This window comes from Macaca mulatta, chromosome 3, assembly GCF_049350105.2.
Source record: "Macaca mulatta isolate MMU2019108-1 chromosome 3, T2T-MMU8v2.0, whole genome shotgun sequence".
NCBI classification, from domain to species: Eukaryota; Metazoa; Chordata; class Mammalia; order Primates; family Cercopithecidae; genus Macaca; species Macaca mulatta.
The window spans coordinates 143,025,409-143,048,975 of NC_133408.1; the positions used below are offsets into that span (position 1 = coordinate 143,025,409).

At 40.6% G+C, this 23,567-nt stretch overlaps 1 protein-coding gene across 1 annotated transcript in view; it reads right to left on the reverse strand.

The window, feature by feature from the left end:
• The window catches only part of SLC26A5 (solute carrier family 26 member 5), a 70,362-nt gene extending 47,497 nt beyond the window's left edge, over positions 1-22,865 (reverse strand). The window contains exons 1-3 of the mRNA XM_015134577.3: positions 21,688-22,865; positions 19,574-19,702; positions 203-407 (exon numbers count right to left, since the gene is read on the reverse strand). Of these exons, the coding sequence (XP_014990063.2) occupies positions 203-354 (152 nt within the window). The 5' untranslated portion in view covers positions 355-407; positions 19,574-19,702; positions 21,688-22,865. The remainder of the gene's footprint in view (positions 1-202; positions 408-19,573; positions 19,703-21,687) is intronic.
• Positions 22,866-23,567: the final 702 nt, after the last annotated feature.

Here is a 23,567-nt window from a genome sequence, read left to right on the forward strand (position 1 = left end):
AATAAATATGGTGAAATTCATGATGAAGCCTGTGTACAGATATCTAACACTGACTGAACCTCGTGAACAGCTTTGCAAACCATGATGGCTCAGCATTCATTTTTTTCTCCACTTCACCAAACAGATTTTCTTTACACATTTGACCTTGCGCCTCTCATAACTAAATGATACAATAACAGAAACAGGTTAAAATGCAACATACGTGAATGCCTGTTTCAGCTTATCCGCAATGGAATCTGGAACCTTGTCCTTAGTGTGTAGTCTTTCCTGGAGGACCGGATGACTAAAGATAGGCCTTTCCACATAGTACCTCTGGGTTGCTGCAAGGATTTCATTTTCTTCAGCATGATCCATAGTACTCTGAAATCATTCATTAATAGCAGGAGACAAGCATTTCCTGAGTGTTACTAGGGGAAAAAAGAAAAATCCATTTTACATGCCAAAATCCTACTGATGACTTTTCCTAAGCATCTCTTCTTTGTGGTGTTCCAAGCTCTTCTGAGGCTTTCTTTGGACACCCCAGAGGACCTAATGGATTGATCTGTATATAGGAGGCAGTAATTAATGAAATCAAAATCAATAAAAAAAAAAACGTGACTTATTCCCTCCCAGGGCAATAAATGGTTAATGTGTGTACTTTTAACAAAAGCTCATATTAAGTGCAATGGCTAAATACTACAGTCAGTTGCCTCTAGGTCCATATAAGAGGAATTGCAAATCAGGTCAATTTTGACCAGCTATATGTCAAGGAAACAGAAAAAAAGTGTACGATCAGTCCTTAAATTGACTCAATGTTTCTTAAAGCTATATTAGCCTCTCTTCCAATTCTATATTTATGGTTGATTACTCTTTAAATTATTCCATGGTTCAGGGCTGAGGCTTATATGTCTGTTTGAGGGAAGTTGCTGGTGACCTTTGTGAAAGGCAATAAGTTAAAACATCAGCACACTATTCTAATATTGTTTTGAAGTTGATTACATTGTCATGTTTTTGATTATTAGAATGACTGATAGTTTTTTTCATTGCTACATAGTGATACTACTTATATGAGTAAAAGAAATGATTAAAGAATAAAAATACAACATATTTGTGCATATGGAGATGTGTACAAGAATGTTTTCTGCAGCCTTATAACAGTGAAACATTGGAAAAAATCTAAATGTCTACTTGTATGTAGTAAAAAATACATTTTGGTATATTCATAAATTTAATTCTATATAGTAATTAAAAGAAACACACTACATCTATATGTGTCATCAACAAATCTCAGAGACAATGTTCAACAAAAATGTAAGGCACAGATGAATACTGAGAGGATTCAATTATTTAAAGTTTAAAAACAAAATAATAGTATATGTTATTACATATATTTGTAGTAAAAGTATAAAACCACTCTTGACAACAATAAACACTGAGATCAGGTTGGTTTTACCTCTAGAGAGAGGGAAATGAGACTAAGAAGGGATAGTAGAGGACTTCTACTAACTGTATCTGCAATGTTTTAGTTTGTAAAAAAAGAACTGGCACAAAGACAGCAAAATATGAAGATTTTATTATGCTGCTTAGTAAGTAAACTGGTGCTTGTTACATGATTGTTTGTACTTGTCTGTACATTCGAACTACATACCTCATAATAAAATATTAAAAGCACAACAACTAAAGCCAGTGTTCCCAACTGAAGGAAGTTAATGGCAGAGCAGGCAGAGGTTAACGTGAACGCATGGTTAAGTGCTTGTGTGGTGACTGTGGAATTGTGAGGGCTATTAATGTTGGTCAATACAACTCCTTCACAGTGAAAACTCAGGTTTTCATCAAAATAAAATCACATTCAAATTTAAATCAAGGCTGGGTATAGTAGCTCACACCTGTAATCCCAGCCCTTTGGGAGGCCGAGGTGGGTGGATCACCTGAGGTCAGGAGTTCAAGACCAGCCTGGCCAACATGGAGAAAACCTGCCTCTACTGGGAAAAAAAAAAAAAAAAAAAAAAAAAAAAAAAAAAAAAATTAGCTGAGAGTGGTGGCACATGCCTGTAATCCCAGATACCTGAGAGGCTGAGACAGGAAAATCACTTGAACCTGGGAAGCAGAGGTTGCAATGAGCTGAGATTGCACCATTGCACTCCAGCCTGGGTGATGAGAGCGAAACTCCATCTCAAACAAAACAAAACAAATTGAAATCAGGGTTGTGTATGATCTACCACAAAATATTATGCAAAATAAATACCTATGTTGAAAGAGGTTGAAAATTCAAGAGCCTATAAAAAAAATTATGGCAGCAAATGCAACCAATTACTATTAAGGATGATATTAAAATGTTACAGTTTGACTGTTTTTGTCTCTTTCAAATTCAAGTTGAAACTTAACCCCCAATACAACAGTATTATTAGGTGTGGTCCTTAGGAACTGATTGATCATGTGGGCTCCAGAACACTCACAAATGGGATTAAGTTATAAAAAGACTTAGCAGAGGGGGCTCACCCCCTTTCATCCCTTCTGTCCCTTCCGCCATGTGAGGATACAGCGTTCCTCCTCTCCAGAGGATGATGCAATAAGACAACATCTTGGAAGCAGAGACACCTGGCCCTTACCAGCTGGTGCCTTGTTCTTGGACTTCCCAGACTCCAGAACTGTGAGAAATAAATTTCTATTGTTTCGAAATTTCTGTCTGTAGCATTTTGTTATAGCAGCTCATATGAACTAAGAAATGGTAAATCTGGAGAAAGAGAATATTGCAGAACCCGAGAAATAAAGATTATACATTTTTTTGTTTCAGACTAGCAAAGTGGGTTGGCCACCTCTCATCCAGCTCTTTAGGGCCACTCTAGGAACTCATCAAAATACAAGGATGACTGGGATGATGTGTGAGTGGAGTTCGACACATCAAAACCCTACCACTGGCTTCCACCTGCCCTAACTCCTCCAGATCATTACATGACATCATTATAAAACCATTTGTCATCCAGGCAACATACCATGCTGCTTTATGCCTCTGTGCCCATCTAGAGTTTCAATTCATTCTAATAAGAGATGTTGTTTCTTTCCCTTCACTCCTTCCATTTTCCCCACAGCCTGATCATTCTATCTTCCAAACCCTTGTTCTGTCTTCTGCTTCTCTGTGAAGTCTCCCCTCACTTACAATCCTTTATGAAATGGGCCTATGCATGTTACTTTGTATACTCTTCCATTCTTCTATTCTAATAGAATCATTAATCTACTCTTCTAGACTGTAAATTCCTTGAGACAATATCATACTCTGAATTCCCAGGACCTATCTCAGCACTTGTATCCTAGCAGGTGCTGAGTAACTGGGGGGTGAATGAAATCTTTGAATGGGTATGTTATGATTATTGATAATGCATGCCATGCTTCCTGTCTAATCTTTCATCTTATAGATTACATCTGCTTTAAACTTTTATTATTATTCTTTGTAGGCATCATCTTCTTAGTCTTCTTTTGTCCTAGTTCAGAAAGGTAATTTCTTCCTTCATGTGGCCACTCGAAGAGAAAAGGAACTGGTAGACCTGAGGAAGGTTTAATAAGAATCAGACTCTGGTTTTTCTCCTGCTGCAGAAACTCAGTTTTACCATTGATTTTCCTGTTACCCCACAGGAGTTTGCTCAGCTGTCGACTGGGTGAATTATGATGATCATGTCTAGGGATGTTTTATCACCTACAAGGCAGTGGTGACCAAATGTGGCCAATCATCACAGTGGTCTGGGGAGGGCTTGAATTACTGGGTTCAGGGCCTTACCCTGAACCTACACAGTTAGGATTTCCACTGGGTGAGGCCCGAACAATGGGTATTCACTACTTGTGGGTGTAAGCATGTGTCCCTTACCCATGTATGTGGCAATCTTTTCTGGAGATTTCAGGGCAATAGAATGGTTTACACTGAAGCACAGCAAACACTTAAAATAGGAGGCATCTCTATCTTTAGTCTTGAGAGTCCTTTGGCTATCCCCAACATCAGGAATTCCTCATGACACCCATGAATCTGAGAGTATAAAGACAAGAGGGTGGTCACTTACCACTCCCTTATTTCTCCTTCTCCCAGAACCTCAAAATTTCTTCTATTTCATTAAGCAGAGCAATTATATTTATGTATTAAAAGTTCCCCAGGACATGCAGTTGATCAGCTAGATAGGTACTTGACATATTGAAAACACTGACTTTCAACTCTGGCTAAACCCAGAACTTCCTCAGGTACTTAAACACTAATGCTTAGGCTCCACACCCGACCAATTATAGCATGGCCTCCAGGAGGCAGGCTTGGGCATTTCTCTATAGCATCCTAAGATGGTTCTAATATGCCGTTTAAGTTGAGAATCACTGGCTTAGAATCTGAGAGAGCGAGCGAGAGAGAGAGAAATACATATGAAAAATACGTAAGAAAAATCACAAAGAAATATTTGAAAATGAAAGTCAATTATAGATGTTGAAGAAACTAATACTGAATCAGTGACATGATTAAAGCCACATGAAATCATTTTTAAAGTAAGCTTTATGATATTATACATCATATATAGAAGATATAATACAAAATAATAAATGTAATTGCCATAATATGCTGACTGAAAAGTACATGAAATGAGTTTGGAAGAGGATTAAAATAAGGACATAATTTAGTGGTAAAAAGAGCTTTTTCAAATTTGCCATTTTCATTTAGGGCATTGGTTCTCAGCCATGGCTGCACATTGGAGTCACCTGGGCAGTTTTAAATACTGATGCTTGACTCTATTTCCAGGGATTCTGGTTTAATTGGTCTGCAAAGCAGACACGGATTGAGAGCTTAAGAAGCTCTCAGGTGATTCTATTGTACAGCTAAGGCTCAAAACCACTGACTCAGGAGATGGCAAAACAAACATCCTCACCCACCCATCCATGTGCCCACCGCCCAAACAAAAAGAAAAAAAACTAAATAGGGTGTACATAAATTCTGCGCAATGCATCGTAGCACTATCTTTACTTATGTGTGTCTGCAAAATAATACAAATTACAAAACAGTACTATTTGGCTTAGGTTTCTCAAGCAAAGTCTTGTTTCTATGCTTATATTCTCACAACAAAAGAGAGTTGTATGGAGGTGGGTCGTGTAACATCCACTATACTTCAGGCAAATGCAGTCTTAACTGTCACAACCATTTCCTTGTGGGTTTCAATTAGAAGCAAATCTCAAATTAAGATCTCAAAACATTAGATGGATTTTCTAAAGCATTAAGATATGCACTATCTGTAGGGTTGCCAGAGAAAATATAGGAGGCTCAGTTAAATTTGCATGTTAGATAATCAAGAACTAAACTTTTAGTATAAGTGTGTCTCAAATATTGCATGGGATATAATTATATTAAAAATATTCTTTGTTTATCTCAACTTTAACTGGGTATCTTGTATTTTTCTTTGCTAAATCTGGCAACCTTAACTCCCTGTAGGTTAGGAAGAGACGCAGAGACGACCTCTCAAATATTTTTGAGATACTGGCACCCTGGCTATTAATCTATGTCCTTTTTGAGAGAGCTGGTTGGTAGTTCAAGGACGTTTCAACTGGAAAAGGAAAGGAGAAGAAGATATAATGAAAGGCTGTCCTTTTGGGGGAATTTTTATTTGTATCAACAACGATTAAATAATTAAAGCCTCGAAGGCTATCAATAACCATCTTATCAAAGGCAGAGAGGCAAAGTAACCAAGGAACCAATACTAGGAGATCAAATAACCAGACTCTTATACGACAGATAAAGAGTTTCCAGTGTGCTGATTGAAATTATAAATCACCAAATTGTAAAAGTACACAAATCCTTACATGAGAAAAGTCACTTACTAGGATTACCTAAATGGACGCATCTTCTGGCAGGTCCTCAAACACAAAATACTAATGATAGCAAAGCAAACTGACCTAGAGCTTCAAGGTCTATTTCCCCACAGCTATGAAGGGAGGAATTTTAAGGTAATGTAGAACATTTTTCATCATAGTTTTTTATTTTTTTTTGAGACGGAATCTTGCTTAGTCGCCCAGGCTGGAGTGCAGTGGTACTATCTCGGCTCACTGCAACCTCTGCCTCCTGGGTTCAAGCGATTCTTCTGCCTCAGCTTCCCAAGTAGCTGGGATTACAGGCGCCCACCACCATGGCCGGGTAATTTCTGTATTTTTAGTAGAGATGGGGTTTCACCATATTGGCCAGGCTGGTTTCGAACTCTTGACCTCAGGTCATCTGCCCACCTCAGCCTCCCAAAGTGCTGGGATTACAGGCATAAGCCACTATGTCCAGCCCCCTCTAGAGATTCTAATTTAGTAATTCTAGAATCTGTATTTTTTTAAAGCTCATGGAGTGAGACTGATGCACAACCTATTGGGAAAATAGTTGTGAGCCTCATGAAAGGAGAAACGCAATACTACTAATTTCTGTACAGTGATTGGTACTTAGGGCTGAAAAATGCTTGCTGAATTAACATACAAAATTTGCCTCTGAGTCTTAGTTTCCTTATCTTTATTAACTTTTAAACCACTTTGAGATATGACTGACATACAAAAAGCTGTATATACTTAGTGTATACAAATTGATGAGTCTGGAGGAATGTATGCCATAAATATATCCATCACCTCCAAAAGTTTGCTTTTCTCTTTATGTATTATTATTTTGTGATAAGAACACAAGACCTACTGTCAGAATTTTTTAAAAAAATTTTTGAAACAGAGACCTGCTCTGTTGCAGGTCTGTAGTGCAGTGGCACCATCGTGGCTTACTGCAACCTCCACCTCCCAGGTTCAAGCGATTCTCCTGCCTCAGTCTCCTGAGTAGCTGGGACTACAGCTGTACGCCATTATGCCAGGCTGATTTTTGTATAATATTTTTACTAAAGATGGGGTTTCACCATGTTGGCCAGGCTGGTCTCGAACTCTTGACCTCAAGTGATCCATCTGCCTTGGTCTCCCAAAGTACTGGATTACAGGTGTAAACCACTGTGCCCGGCCTGTTAGTGCATTTTTAAGTGTACAGCAGTGGGTGGTCAACTACAGGTACTATGCTATACAGTAGATCTCTAGGATTTCTTCATCTTGCATAATTTTAACTTGATTTCCTTTGATTAATTTCTCCCCATTTTTCTCTCCTCCCAGTCCCTGGAAACAACTATACTATTCTCTGCTTCTATGTTTCCTTATCTTTAAACGTTTCCAGTGACAACATTCTGGGAACAGTATTTGGCAAGTTTCAAAATGCCAATTAAATCTCTTGGTGCTTAAACTAGCTAGAATGGATTCAGTTGTCTGAAACTAAGAGCCATCATCAGTAAAGTAATGCTTTTCTTTAAGTTTTGAAATAGTATTTTTCTCTGTGAACTGGAGGCATCAGAAGAGAGTAAGGACCTTCACCCATCTACTCAAAATAATTTACACATTTATAACTTTAATAATGCATATATTAACTTTTTAATCCCAAATATGCAAGCACATGCCCAAGCTTACTATATCTTTCACATGACTTCTCTGTGGGCCTCAATATAAACAACAAAAATAAATTTTATTATGAATTTTTTCAACACTGCCCTGAATAAGAGGATGTGAACTTTTCTATAATGTAGACAGCAAATAGCAAAAGTCTCATGAATTAGAACCCAGAAAAAACATATTTTCACTTATGACTGTATCAGCCTTTCCTAAAAGGAATTTGAAAAAGCTGCTTTCTATTCTTATTACTTTTTGGACTGTTAGCATAACCAGAATATATTACCTATCTGTTTTCCCTTATTAACTATCATTGATTAATTATAATGGCTCAAAATGTAGAAAGAGCAAAAGGCCCTAAGACCTATGCAAGCTGGTTTTGAATGTAGACTGTAAGCTCGTTAAGGGCAGGACTGTTCTTTCTGAGCATCAAGTACACAGCCTGGCATGCGGCTGTCTCCCAGACATTTGTTGGCTGAATGATCTTGAGTGAGTGGCAGGGGCCAAGGTTGCCATAGCCTGTAGCCTTGTGCTGTGCCCGTACTTTCCCTCTTCTTTTATATTATGTTGGTGCAAAAGTGATTGTGGTTTTCTCCCCTTAAATTCCTCTACCAAAGGGCTCTTACACGTTAATATCCATAGAGGCAACTCCTTATGCATAGCTTAGGGTTCAGGAGGACTGTGTTTGAAGGCTGGAACTGGCACTTTTTTTTTTTGAAATGGAGTTTCACTTTTGTAGCCTAGGCTAAAGTGCAATGGTGCAATCTCGGCTCACTGCAACCTTCGCCTCCTGGATTCAAGTGATTCTCCTGCCTCAGCCTCTCAAGTAGCTGGAACTACAGGCGTGCGCCACCATACCTGGCTAATTTTTTTTAAGTAGAGACGGAGTTTCACCATGTTGGCCAGGCTGGTCTCAAACTCCTGACCTCCGGTAAGCTGCCTGCCTTGGCCTCCCAAAGTGCTAGGATTATAGGCATGAGCCAACGCACCCAGCCAGAACTGGCACTTTAGAGCTGCATGTTTTTTTGCAAGATATACAAGCTTTCTGTATCCTAATTTCCTTATCTGTAAATGGCAGCCGGGAGTACAGGCTGTGGAATCACATAGATCTCAATTCAAGTCCTGGTTCTGCCACTATGGTGGGACATCTGGCGAGTTACTTGATCTAAGTAGGGTGACCACAGGTCCTGGCTTCTGCCTGCTGTTCCAGAGGATGGCTTTGGAGAGGATGCTAAATTTGAAGTGGCTCTCAAATAATGAATAGAAGACAAAAAGGCAGGCACGTGATTTTGCACAGAGATGTGAAAAGGTAAATGCTAATAGGACATGTTCATGGAATACCAAAGGTACTGGTAGAAATCGTGCTTTGGGTGGTTACAGGAAATAAAACTGGAGAGGTCAAGTAGGATTAGATTTTTAAAGTCCATGAAAGGCAGGATGCAGGTTCCAATTTGCAGCCATGGGCTCTTGCTATTTGACTGTATCCCAGTCCTCCTTTGGCCTATACAAAACTGCTCAAAATCACTCTGCCATGGAGAAATTACTCCATACCACTAAATAAGTTGAATCCCTTCCAGCACTAATTTGCTGTGACTCCGTAAGTTAATAAATAGCAAGATTTATTTTCCAGCTAGAAACGCTTGAAAGATCTTTAATGCTCACAAGATATGCCCTTAGAATTTTCTTTGAGGTAAAAAGCTCAGTAATTCAAAGTGGTGCTTAGGTTTGAATGACAGATACTTTAATAGAAAAAAGTTCTCTAGTTTAAGCAAAAATGAAAGGAGAATCTACTGGTTGACTAGTTATTTCTTTTTCTAAAATAATAACCTTTAGCCAAAATAATATACACATGATAAAACTGCAAGTATTATGACAGAACTAATAATGAAAAACAATAGTTTTCCATCCCATTCTTCCCAATGTGAGTTCTATTTCCTGAAGCAACCATTTTCTTTCTCTCTCTTTTCTTTCTTTCTTTCTTTCTTTCTTTCTTTCTTTCTTTCTTTCTTTCTTTCTTTCTTTCTTTCTTTCTTTCTTTCTTTTTCTTTCTTTCTTTTCTTTTTTGTTTCTTTCTTTCTTTTTCTTTCTTTCTCTTTCTTTCTTCTTTCTTTCTTTTTCTTTCTTTCTCGTTCTCTCTCTCTCTCTCTCTCTCTCTCTCTCTCTCTCTCTCCCTCCCTCCCTCTCTCTCTCTCTCTCTGTCTCTCTCTGCCTGTCTCTCTCTCTCTCTCCTCTTTCTTTTTTTTTTTTTTTCCTCAGACAGGTCTCACTCTGTCACCCAGGCTAGAGTGTTGTGGTGTGATCATGGCTCACTGCAGCCTCAACCTCCTGCACTCGAGCTGTTCTCTTGCCTCAGCCTCTTGAGTAACTGGGATCACAAGCATGCACCACCACAGCTGGCTAGTTTTTAAATTTTTCTTCATAGAGAAAGGGTCTCATTATGGTGCCCAGGCAGATCTTGAACTCATGGGCTTCAGTGATCCTCCCACCTTGGCTTCCCAAAGTGCTGGGATTACAGGTGTGAGCCACTGTAGCCAGCCACCATTTTCTTAGAATCATTTTTGATATTAATTCTTCTGGTGAGTTTATTATTAACTCTAAATCAGCAATTCTCAGAAAGGGAAACTGGTATTTCAGGTGGGATTTGTGTGGGATTGTTCTATGCATTTAGCATCTCTGTTCTTGACATTAATTGCTAGTAGCATTCTCCATCCACAGGATACATTTCCCAATCTTTTCTGGAATCGAGAACTACTGCTCTAAGTAATAAAATCATATGGCTGTTCTTTTTACTTATCAAGTTTAGATATTATTCACGAACGCTTACCATGAAAAATTAACTTTTTTTTTGAGACAGGGTCTGGCTCTGTCACCCAGGCTGGAGTGCACTGGCATGAACTCGGTTCTCTGCAACTTCCACTTCCTGGGTTCAATAGATTGCCATGTCTCAACCTCTTGAGTAGCTAAGACTATAGGTGCATGCCACCACACCCGTCTAATTTTTGTATTTTTTGTAGAGACGGGGTTTCACCATGTTACCTAGGCTGGTCTCAAACTCCTGAGCTCAAGTGATCCACCCACTTTGGCCTCCCAAAGTGCCGGGATTACAGGCGTGAACCACTGCACCCAGCTGAAATATTAGCATTTAAGTCTCCTTACTCACTTATATTTTTGCTAAATTATATTACTATTTTTAATTCCTTTACCTATAAAACCAATATATACCAATTTATTCTCCCTTTTCTCTCTCCTTCTGGAATTTCTATTAGACATTTGTTGGAGCTTCTCATGTCATTGTGTGCTTTAACTTCTTACACTTTCCAGCTTTTTATCTCATTGGGTTGATAGTCTTCTCAGATTTAGCTTCCAGTTTAATAATCTACTTTTGGCTCTAATACGTTGTTTAAGTAGGACATTACGTTTTTAAAAAAATTTAATGTCTATATTTTTCATTTCTATACTTTTTGAAATCGGCTTGTTCTAATTTCATAGTGTTCCATTTTTCCTTTTGTTTTCAATTCTCTTTATTCTTTTAATAATTTTTAACACACTTGTGATCTTGTTCATCTATTTCCATTGTTTTAAATTCTTGGGGATCTGATTCTTCTGCTTGTTCTGTTTGCTGACACTCCCTTGCAGTGATTTGTAGGTTTTTAAAATTGTGAGCTCATATTTAATTGTGGAAGGGGAGGAGTGGTTCTGTGGATGTTCCATGTACACTTAAGTTGTGACGTGTCTTTAGAAGCTTTCATGTCTACTCTGCCAGGGTTCTGGCGGTTTTAGTGGGTCCTGGACCTTTTCACTACTGTTGGTGTTTGTTTAATATGGTTTGAGTCTTCTTATTCATAGAGGAAGTATAATTTTGAACCCAATTTCTGAATGAGGCACTGGCCCAGGGTTCTGATTGTTCAAGGGTGACTTTCTTTTTTTAACTTTCACTCAAGGCCTACAAGACTTCCTTGTTTCCCTAAGTAGTGGTTAGACTTTGCCTAATACTCTATTAATGGACTAGACAGGTCTTTAGAGCTCCAGGCTTATCCAGTGTTTCGGTTCCATGGTCCTGGTCTCCTGTGGGCCTGAAGCCAAATTTTCTGCCAAGGTTTGAATGATACAACCTCATCATTCAACACTCCAGGGTCTATATCCCACAGAAAAACTCCCACAGTTCGGGCTGCATGTGAGATTTCTTACTATTACTGTTCTTTCTTAAACATTTTTCTCTGCATCTTTCTGACAGTCTTTATTTCAAGGTTATTTGAACATTTGTTGTGTTTTATCCTTTTTTTGTGTGTGTTTGTCCTGGAGGAAGATCTGAATGAGTCAGCTTAGCCCTCTAGGTTGCTAGAAGTCCCAAAATCATCATCATCATCATCCTCATCATCATTTTTTTAGGCTAGTCAAGTAAAGCAGTGGGAATGTAGAAGGAACAAAGAAATCAGTAACTGGTTGTGATCAATTAGTTGTAAATACCACTGCACTTGGACCAGGAAGAATTCCTATTATTTCTTTTTTTTTTTCTGAGATGGAGTTTTGCTCTGTCGCCCAGACTGGAGTGCAGTGGCTCGATCTTGGCTCACTGCAAACTCCACTTCCCAGGTTCACGCCATTCTCCTGCCTCAGCCTCCCGAGTGGCTGGGACTACAGGCGCCCACCACCACGCCCGGCTAATTTTTTGTATTTTTAGTAGAGACGGGGTTTCACCATGTTAGCCAGGATGGTCTCGATCTCCTGACCTCGTGATCTGCCCACCTCGGCCTCCCAAAGTGCTGGGATTACAGGCGTGATCCACCGCGCCAGGCTGAATTCCTATTATTTCTATAACTATGCAAATATTGTTCGTTGCTACTTCTATCTATAAAAGGAAATTTACTTAATTCTTCTTAAAGTCATTCTTCTTGAGCTCACTATCTGCCCTAATTTGTATTAATTTTTTTCTAAGCCTGGTGAACGTCTGTCAACCTACAATTTATTTCACTGGAATTGTGGATTAGCTCCACTCTTTCTAATTCCACATCTTCCTCCTCCTTGCTTTATACCCTCATTTCTGGAGCATATCCTCAGGCAACTGCTTTAGAAAAGGTACTCAGAAGTAAACGGCCTGAGTCTTTGAATGTCTGAAAATGTCTTCATTTCACTGTCACACTTGGTAAGTTATTGACAATAGGATTCTAAGTTCGAAATCATTTTTCCTTACAAATTTAAAGCCATTGCTCTATTAAAATCCAGTTTCCTCATGAGATGCCTTAAACGACTTCAGGTTTGCTCCCCACTGATAGTTGAAACCCAAACTGCTACGCATCTACCAAAGGAATCACAAACCAATACCACCTACAAGGAAGTAGGTAATGAAAATGACAGAAGTGGACGAGGTGTCCGAGCTAATCTAGAAAGCATGTGCCAACCCCTAAGTGGTCAGTTGCTATCCAGGTATTGCTGAATGTTGCGTAGATCTTCCATTTAAAACTTTCCTTTAGACAGTCTCTTCAATAAATGGTGTTGGGAAAACTGGCTATCCACATGCAGAAGAATGAAATTGGACCCTTTTATCATACTATATGCAAAAACCAACTCAAAATGGATTAAAGACTTAAATGTTAAGACCTAAAACTATAAATCTACTAAAAGAAAATGGGGGAAAGCTCCATAATGCTGGTCTAGGCAATTATTTTCTGGATATGACTCCAAAGGCACAGGCAACAAAAACAAAAACAGACAAACGGGATGGCATCAAACTAAGGTTCTGCACAGCAAAGGAAACAACAAAATGAGGAGACAACCCACTGGATGGGAGTAAATATTTGCAAACGACACATCTGACAAGTGCTTAATATCTAAAATATACAAGGGACTCAAATAACGTGATAGCAAGAAAACAAACAACACAATTAAAAGTGGGCAAAGGACCAGAATAGACATTTCTCAAAAGACACAGAAATGGCCAAGAGGTACATGAAAAAATGTCCAGCATTACCAATATTTAGGAAAATGCACTTTAAAATCACGATGATTTATAACCTCACCTGTTAGAATGGCCTTCATCAAAAAGATGAATGATAACAAGTGTTGGTGAGCATGCAGAGAAAAGGGAACTCCTGTATACTGTTGGTGGGAGTGTATATTAGTACAACCATTATGGAAAATGGTATCACAGTTCCTCAGAAAACTGAAAATAGAACTACCATATGATCCAACAATCCCACTTCTGGGTATATATCCAAAGGAGTTGAAATCAATATGTCAAAGGGATATCTGCATTCCCATGTTCATTATAGCGTTATTCACAATAGCCAAGACATGGAATCAATTTAAGTGTTCATCAATGGATGAATGAATAAAGAAAATGTGGTCTATAGACACAGTAAAATATGATTCAGCCTTTAAAAAGAAGGAAATCGTGTCATTTGTGGTAACACGGATGAATCTGGAGGATATCATGCTACATGAAAAAAGCCAGGTACAGAAAGACAAATACCACATCATTTCACATATAGAATCTAAAAATCTCACCGAAGTAGAGAGTAGAATGGTGTTGACCAGAGGCTAGGTGAGGGGTGGGAGGGAAGGAGTGGGGAATTGTTAATCAAAGGGTACAAAGTTTCAGACAGACAAGAATAGGTTTTGAGAGCGACTACACAGCAGGGGGACTGTGTGTTTTGTTGAGTCTGCACATTGCTTCATGAACATTTGCATTGGTTTCCAACATTTAAAAATTGAGAAAGTTTTTATTAAAATGTAGTTTCAAGTTCTCCTTCCAAACTCATGTTCTATATGAAGTTCTAGAATAGGCAAAACTAATCTATGGTGATAGAAATCATAACCGTGATTTCAGCCCTCTATATCCACAGGAGAGTGGTGCCAGGACCCCACATGGATATGAGAATCTGCAGATGTTCAAGTCCCTAGTTGGCCCTCTCTATCTGCAGAACCTGTGGAGACCAAGGGTCGACTATATATTTTAAAATAACTAAGAGTAAATTTCAAATATCTTATAAAAACCAGGTAAGTAAGCAAGTTGGTGGATATGTTAGCTTGATTTAATAATTCTCCATTTTATACATATATCAAAACATCACATTGTACCCATAAATGTATAAAATTATAATTTGTCAGTTAAAATATTAGTTATAATTTTTAAAAAATTTTCTTTTTTTTTTTTTCGAGATGGAGTCTCACTCTTGACTCACTGCAACCTCTGCCTCCCAGGTTCAAGCAATTCTCCTCCCTCAGCCTCGCAAGTAGCTGGGACTATAGGCATGTGCCACCACACCCTGCTAATTTTTGTAATTTTAGTAGAGACAGGGTTTCACCATGTTGGCCTGGCTGGTCTTGAACTCCTGACTTCAAGCCATCCACCCACTTCAGCCTCCCAAAGTGCTGGGATTACACGTGTGAGTCACCGAGCCCACCTATATTGAGATTTCATGTACACATAGTGAACTATACAGATCAGTGTATGAGTTTACGGTGCATTTCAGACTACTAGAAATAGAATCTTTCATTATCTAGAAATTTCCCTCGTGTCCCTACCCAGTCAATCTCTGACATGTCAGCAACTACAGTTCTGATTTCTATCACCATAGATCAGTTTTGCCTATTCTAGAACTTCATAAAGGACATCAATTTGGAATGAAAACTTGAAAATACATTTTAATAAAAAATTTCTCAATTTTCATTAAACATTGGTTTAAATGTTGGAAACCAATCCACATTTTTGTGAAACAATGTGCAGACCCAACAAAACACACAGGCTCAACTCAGCTCAACAATAACACAACCACTTTGTGTCTGGTCTGTAGTGTAAACAAGGAATATATTTTGCATAAGTTTATTAAGATTTCTTTCATGACTATTGGTTGGGGTGCTACCTGACAGTTTTTATTATTTAGCAACTAGCAGCACATTTCTTAGAACAGGAGGGGCAGGCTTATCTTCAGGGCAACAAGGAGAAAGGGAAACCGAAGCCCTCTCTGCAGCCAGCCTAGGGGGAAAGGAAGCACAAGGGGAGGAATGGGAAGAGATTAATTTGGAGAGGAAAGGAAAGCCGGGGGGACTATCCAGGAGGTATAACAAGGAAGAAAGAGAAGACAGGCTGCTGCTGTTTCAACTAAACAGTAAGAAACCCCATCTTCACATCACTTTACAAGTATCCCACTGAAAATGGGTCCTGTATGATCTTTAGCACCCTCTCAAACTCTTGTCCACTGCTCCTTTCCTTGCTGGGGTCATTTTCTTCGCCTTCCCACCTTGTCACTCTGCTCCAGCCACATGGACTTCCTTGCTGTCTGTTACTTTTGTTTGTTTGTTTGTTCGTTTTGAGACAGAGTCTTGCTCTGTTGCCCAGGGTGGAGTGCAGTGGTGCAATCACAGCTCACTGCAACATCTGCCTCCTGGGCTCAAGTGATTCTGGCACCTCAGCCTCCCGAGTAGCTGGGATTACAGGCATGTGCAACCACGCCCAGCTAATTTTTGTGTTTTTAGTTGAGATGGGATTTCACCTTGTTGGTCAGGCTGGTCTTGAACTCCTGGCCTCAAGCAATCCGCCCGCCTTGGCCTCCCAAAATTGCTGGGATTATAGACATGAGCCACCGCACATGGCCTCCTTGCTGTTTTATGAACATGCCAAGCACATGTCTGGCCAGGATGCTGTACTCCCAGACAGTCTCATGTTTTTATGAGCTGTATGTTTCTCCATAGCACTTAACACTATCTAACCTACATGATGGTTTACTTCTTTATTTTCTGTCTCCCTTCCCTTCTTCATAAGAATGTAACCTACGTGAAGTCAGGGGCATGGGGGAACTCATTAGATATTTGTTGGATAATGAATGACTCTAAGAAGAAAGGAAGGAAACAAAAATGCAAGAAAGGAAGCAATGAAAACCCTTGTTACCTTTGAGGATGTTGTTAAAAGTGTTCAATAAACAGGGACTGGCTAAGAAATTTTACCATTTCTAATTATTTTGCAAAATTGTGTTGCTTTTTGGAAGTAAAGATTTAAAAAGCAAACTAATGAAAATCCTAAGGACTAGCACGACCCTATTCTTATTATCTTAAGAAACTAGATGTATGGGAGGATACATTTTTATTTATAAACACATAAATGGGCCATTGAGTTTAGTAATAATTAAGTTTCCAGTAGAGTTGAAATTATGACAAATCTACCTTTTCCTGGTATATTTCTTCCTACTTTAATTCATTTTAAGAAGTAGGTCAGGAATAAATTATGACATAACAGAACATGTGCCCAATACTACTAAATCTTTGGGAACAACGATCAGCAATGAACATATAAAACGACTCCAATCCTAGAATTTTGTTTTCTTTTGTTTGTTTTTTACTGGCAATGAGTACAACCAGCTCTAGGCAGCTGGAGAGGTGGGGGCTGAGCTGGTTTTGTAGGTCTGCATTGGATTTTTGACATCAGGTAAAGGCCACTCCTCTGAGATACAGAGGTAAAAACTTTACTGCCAATAGCTTTCCACTCCAGGAAAAAATAAAATATGCTCCAACCTAAGCTGTGATTTAGAATTAAGTCAGGCCCTGGGATTGGCCAACGCTGGATTAGACCAAGTGTGTCCAGGCTGCCAGTTCACCCCTGGAGACAGTACTGCATGCACTGTGTATGGAAGGCTGCAGGGAACATGCGGGAATCAAGGGCCAGAAGCCCACATTTGTCAACACGGAGCATGCCGAGACAAGTTCAGTTGGGGAGACCCTAATCCAGCGGCGCTAGAGGAATTAAAGACACACACAGAAATATAGAGGTGTGAAGTGGAAAATCAGGGGTCTCACAGCCTTCAGAGCCGAGAGCCCTGAACAGAGATTTACGCACATATTTATTAAAAGCAAACCAGTCATTAGCATTGTTTCTATAGATATTAAATTAACTAAAAGTATCCCTTATGGGAAATGAAGGGTTGGGTTGAATTAAAGGAATAGGTTGGGCTAGTTAGCCACAGCAGGAACGTGCCCTTAAGACACAGATTGCTCATGCTATTTTTTGTGTCTTAAGAATGCCTTTAAGCGGTTTTCCACCCTGGGCGGGCCAGGTGTTCCTTGCCCTCATTCCCACAACCTTCAAGCTTGGGCGTTAGGGCCATTATGAACATGTCACAGTGCTGCAGAGATTTTGTTTATGGCCAGTTTTGGGGCCAGTTTATGGCCAGATTTTGGGAGGCTTGCTCCCAACAGAGCAGGTGGGATATGGTAATCTGCCTGCATTTCAGCAAGTTGAGAATAGGCTTATAGCAGAGATAAGACTAATCGAGAAAGAAAAGAGAGAAATTAAGTGTAGCTCCTGGTAACCCACGTGCCTCTTACCCTTGTCAGTTTTTCCTCCTTTCCATTTTTGGTCAACTGATGTCTGTCTCTCTTACTGATCTGACAGTCACATATACACACAGTTTTTTGTCTTTGGGATATGAAGAGTATTAGGAGATTAAAAGAAGAGTAGGGTAAACAAATACATTTCATGGATTACAATATAGTAAGTGCTAACTCTAGAAGAATTTTCCAAGTGTGAAAATCTACAGAATTTACAGTGTAATGGCAACATGATTAGGTCCCAAGAAATAATTAAGGTAAACAATGTGCTCTTTTTCTCCTCTCCCTGGTAACTCAATAGTCTTCAACTACTTGAGAAGGTGTGAGGATCATTTTTTATCTCAGTTTGGACATTGAAGCTCACATTTCAGCGACGATCAAGGTGATCATGCTTATCCCCTGCTGACACCTTTCTTCCCCACCTCAACAAGTCACAGATCACTTCAAGGAGAAAATTGCAAGAGGTTATTAAACACTGGCATGGATACCCAGAGCAGAGATGTTATCGTCTCTGGGGACCTTTAGGAACAGCTGATCATCCTGGATAGGCAGAGTTACACCTAATTCAGACTGTCAAAAACTACCGGGTGCTGCAAAGTCAGCAAAGCATTGTGGGAATATCAAAAAGGTGAGCAGGCACAGCAGCTCCCCTGAATAACCTGAAATGGCTTGATCTGGACTGCTTCTGAGAAAGGCATGTTTAGGTTTGGTTACCACTGAGGAGGTGCAATGCTGGGCCAGGTTATGTTTACCAGGGATTTTGTGGGCCTGCTTTTCTCAATCCTGACTGGATATTAGTATTTGCTGGGGGGACTTTTAAAAAATAAAGATGCCTGGGCCTATGTCAGTCCATTATCTTCTCCCCACCTTCATCACTCTTCTTTTTCTCTTTGAGACAGAGTCTCGCTCTTGTTGCCCATGCTGGAGTGTAGTGGCGCAATCTCGGCTCACTGCAACCTCCACCTCCTGGGTTTGATTCTTCTGCCTCAGCCTCCCAGTAGCTGGATTACAGGCATGCGCCACCATGCCTGGCTAATTTTTGTATTTTAAGTAGAGACAGGGTTTTGCTATGTTGGCTAAGCTGGTCTTGAACTCCTGGCCTCAAATGGTACTCCCGCCTCAGCCTCCCAAAGTGCTGGGAGCACAGGTGTGAGCCACTGAGCCTGGCCTACACTTTCACTATTGAAAACATTTGTATTCTGGAGGACTATGAAGGAGGGGACAGGTCTTTTTCAAAATCTAGGGAACACTAAGGACTTTATCCTCAAAATAAATCTGATTAATTAATCAGAATCTCTGTTGGGTATTTTTTTTTCTAAATAAACTCCCAGGCAATGCAAATGCAATGGAATTATACATTAGTTGCTGAGAACCACTGGTGCCATATAGCACCCTCATTTTATACATAGAAAAATTAAGGTCCAAAGAATTTAACTGACATGTGACTTGCCCAAGACCACATGCCTGGTTAGTGGCAGAGCTTGGCTTAAAACCATGATCTCCATTAATTTACAAATCCAATAAGCATCTTTCAAGGACATTCTAGGGTTGTTGGCCCACCACCTAGTTGCCACTCAAGAATACGGTAAGTCAAAGCTGGTTGATAGCTAAGGATATCTTAGGCTGATTCCGATCCAAGTTAAAAGGTAAGTGTAAGGTGTGATGGTTCTGGTATTCTCTCTTATAGTTTTCTTCCAAGTAGTGGTGTGTGATTCAGATCTCTGGAAATTTTGAGGAATCCTTTGATCTGGATAAAATCCATCACTACCTCTGACCCACTCTCCAATTTACTAGTTCAAGGAGGCTGTCTACTTACCCAGATCCAATGTGCAGCACAAAAGTCAGGACAGGGGACAAGATCCCCCACTGGGAGCTCCAGTGAAGTTCACTGAAACCTTGATTACTGGGGCTGAGAGCTAGAGAAGGTAGAGCTCGCTCCTTGGCCCTATATATAGAAGAAGAAAAGTAAGTTAATTCAGCAGTTGCTGGTTTGTGTTTTTGAAAGAAGCTATGTCTAAAATATTTCTTAATGCTGTCCTTTCATTCCTAATATCAACCCACTCCCTTCCAAGGCACAGCTACTGCTATCAGAGTGGCTTACATGGGATAGGCTAATTATATATAATTATATCTTCTTCCTAAGGGTGAACTGCTAGGGTGTGAAAAACATATATTTCAATTTTTGAACTCGACCATTCCCATATGTAGCAATTCATGACTACAAGTTTGCATATGAGAGATTGTGTCCCGAATGGGGCATCATCAGTACTGGGAGCAAATCCTCCTAGAGCACTTGCCTTGAAAAGAGCAAGAAAAGTAGAAAAATGAGAGACTCATAATGTTCAAGATAAGAGTTGACCTTGATCAATTAAAAAATTAGGCCAATCTGTCTTTAGTCTTTTACAAATAATACAATTATTACTTCCCATTCACAGAATACTTACTCAAGGGACCATGTATTTATTCCATTTGAAAGTAAATTAAGTCATATCCACTCAGTTTGTGAATTTACCCACATCTTGCTTCACTTCCCTTTCCCTCCACCTACCTACCCTCTGACTAATTCGCTGACCCGTTCTAAAGCAAGCTCTCACAACCTGGGCACCAGGAATCCTCTGAAAGGTGTACAAGATTTTGAATGGGTGTGCTTTTTTATTTTGGGGGGGATAAAGTCCCTAGTGTTCTCCAGATTTTGAAAGAGACCTGTCCCCTCCTTCATAGTCCTCTAGAATACAATTGTTTTCAAAGGTGAAAGTGGGGAGAAGATAATGATGTTGACAGTTGTTGGTACCTACAATAAAACATTTTATGAAGTTGGTCCTGGAACTAGCCTTCAAAAGGATTAAGAGTTCATGAAATTAGATCTATCCTCCAAAAGAATAGACTTACATAAAACATACTTTGAGGCACAAAATTATTAAATTTATTCATGCTGTGTCTTCTTTTGTGCAAGATTTCACTAGTTTGAAACCAAAAGAAAGGAAAATCATCATCTCATTTTTCTTGATTTTAACTTTATTAATGTAATGGTAATGAGAACACCTGGGAATATGGATGTACTTCTTATTTATCATGATTTCCCTCGAAAACTGTTTCACTTGGGTTACTAAAATGCAGACTACCTGCAACGGTAGAAAAATTAAGATACCAGGGGGCAACACATGATATTTAGAATGAGATGAAAACTCAACTGATTTTGATTGTCAGTTAAATAGGCAGTGCACACCTGCATCTACACCTCACAAGACAATCCACTGATTGTTAGAAACTTCCTTAGTCTTCCATTCTTCTGTTCTTAGCAAAGCGCCTCTACTCGAAAGGCGCTCAAATACTTGTTGGATTGAGTCAATTCTTTTGGTTTCGCTCATAAATTAATGAGGAACGTGTAACTCTGTACAGTTTCAGAGTAGTTAAAGAGAGAGAAAAAAAGAAATGCTACGTAAGAGAATTGGGGCTTCAGGTGTTACCTAATAGACTAGAAAGCTTTCCAACAGTGCACTTAAGATATGAGCTATAGCAACCTTACCTAGGAATTCCTCGCCCTAACTTTCTTTCTAATGCAAATTAGTTTGAATTTCTCTCTCCTCCCTCCTGTCCTCTGTCTGAAAGTCTTCTGATACAAAGCAATACTACAGTAATTAGAAGGAATGCCTGACAAAAACACATTTTAAATTTCATTTTCAAAAAGGTTGATACTTCCTATTGCATACTCCGAATTCCCCTGCATTTCTATGCTGTAGATTCCTACACTTTAGACAATACATTTGTATCTAGTGCACACTGTTCACTTTTCAGATAGGAAAAAGCTAAATCTCAGTCAGTCCCCGCAAAAGGTTGCCATTTTTTTGTTGTTTTAAGAGTCTCCATGAATGTTATTTAAATTCTAGAATCCACAGTACTCATCGAAGCTAGGAAAAGAATTTTGCCCACCTACAGCGTATCGGAGGCTTTTTTCACAGTTAGCAGATCGGATCCTTGCAGCTGTTTCTTCTGTAGGTCTCGGAGCTCATTGAGAACGTCCAGCACGCCTTCCCGGCTGAGCCCGGCGCAGGTGCGCTCTAGATGAGGCAGTTAACCAAGTCAATTGGTTCCTGATCAACTAAATCTCTCGTAAAAATAAACACTGCCGCGAGCTTCGAGAGTCCAGAGTGTCAGAACCTCTATGATGGCAGAGCAGCTGCCGCGATGCCTGATTAGCAGGGAGAAGGATTTCCCGGCAGGGGGCCAATACCAAATTTTAGGGCTGTTAGGCTCTGACCAGTCCCTTCGTGAGCCGAGAAGTAGGAGACCCGGGGTTCGAGCCTTGCCCGGCACTGAGCGGAGGGCCCAGTCTCGGGACCACAGCCTCGCTCCCTGGGAGCTCGGGGCAGCCAAAGCCGGGCAAGCCCGGCCCGGCACAGGAGGAGGCACGGCCGGTCTCCGGAGAGAGGGCCAGAGGCAGAACTGAGGGCCTAGTTTTGGGTAATTCGGTTTGGATACAAATCAGGCCAGACCCAAGGAGTCTGGTGCCGGCCACCTTAGGGCAAGAGGAGGGTGTTTCGGAGCACAGCCAGGGCGCGCGAGAAAAAGATGAAAACCAAACTGGAAACGGCAAAGGGCTGGATTAGCGCCGAAGGGATTCGAGGAGGCAAACGTGAAGTAAAAATGCTGTGTGCAGCTGCAGAGGGCGAGGGGACGGGGATTGCAAAGGAAAGCGCTTCGTGAGACTTTCTCCTTCCCGGCGTAGAGACCAGCAGAGTGCGGGCAGGTCAGCCCTGTCGTCTGTTCATTTAGGGAAAGGGCGCGGCATGGAGCCCGGGAGAGAGGGGCAGAGGCAGAGGCGGTGACAGCGAGGGCCCCTGCTCGGGTGGGTCCGCGGGCCTCAGCTCAGCCCCCTCCCGAGGGACCGCGACCCCCGGCCCCGCGCGCACTCACCAGCCCGGGCTGCCCTGGGCGGAGCCGCCCCGCCGCGCTCCCCAGCCGCTGCCTCTTCGACGGGCGCGCTGCCTCCAGGTGCGGCTCTAGGAGGAGGCGCCGCGGGCAGTGGTGGCTGCGCCCGGTGCCTCCGGGTAACACAAGCCCGCCCCGCCCCACCAAAGCCAGGCCCCGCAGCCACCCTCCGCTGTGGGACGCCGGGGCGCGGGCATCCCTGCCCCCTAGGGGCCTCTTCCCAAGCCCCTAGAACTTTCCAAAGTGTGCTTGGAATTTAACACCTTGTTCTTGACGAGCAAAAGTACCCTGATAAGACCGGCTTTCTTCCTCTACGGCCCAGGAGCTTCTCCAGGTGGCATTCCTGTCGCCTTGAGGTGGAACGTCAGTAGAGGCTCGAGGCTGAAGCAAGCACAATACTTAAGGTATAGCGTTCAAGTGGAAAACATTGCGTTTTATGATTTTAAAATGGAAAAGAACCAAAAGAAAACCCTGACTTATCTTTTCAATTACAGTCATTATAGAGACTCGGATTCGTACAGGAACATTCGAAAACTTAGGAAATCCTTAGGACAATGTAAGTGTGGGATTTTTTGTTTTTGTTTTTTTTCAAAAAGTTTTGATGAACTGCCTTTGGTTAACACTTTGCAAATATTGACTATTTATTGCACAACAAGGCAATGCATGATAGGTTATTTTCCGGGCATTTAAATTAGAATTTACAAAATAACGTTTGCGTTTTATTAAGTAGAATAACGTAACATGTTACCCCAAAGTGGGAGAATCGCTTGAGCCCAGGAGTTTGAGACCAGCCTGGCAACAAAGCGAGACTCTGTCTCTTAAAAAACAAATTAGGAAATAGCTTGTCTTCTAAAAACTGGGATACAAGAGAGCGCCGAAGC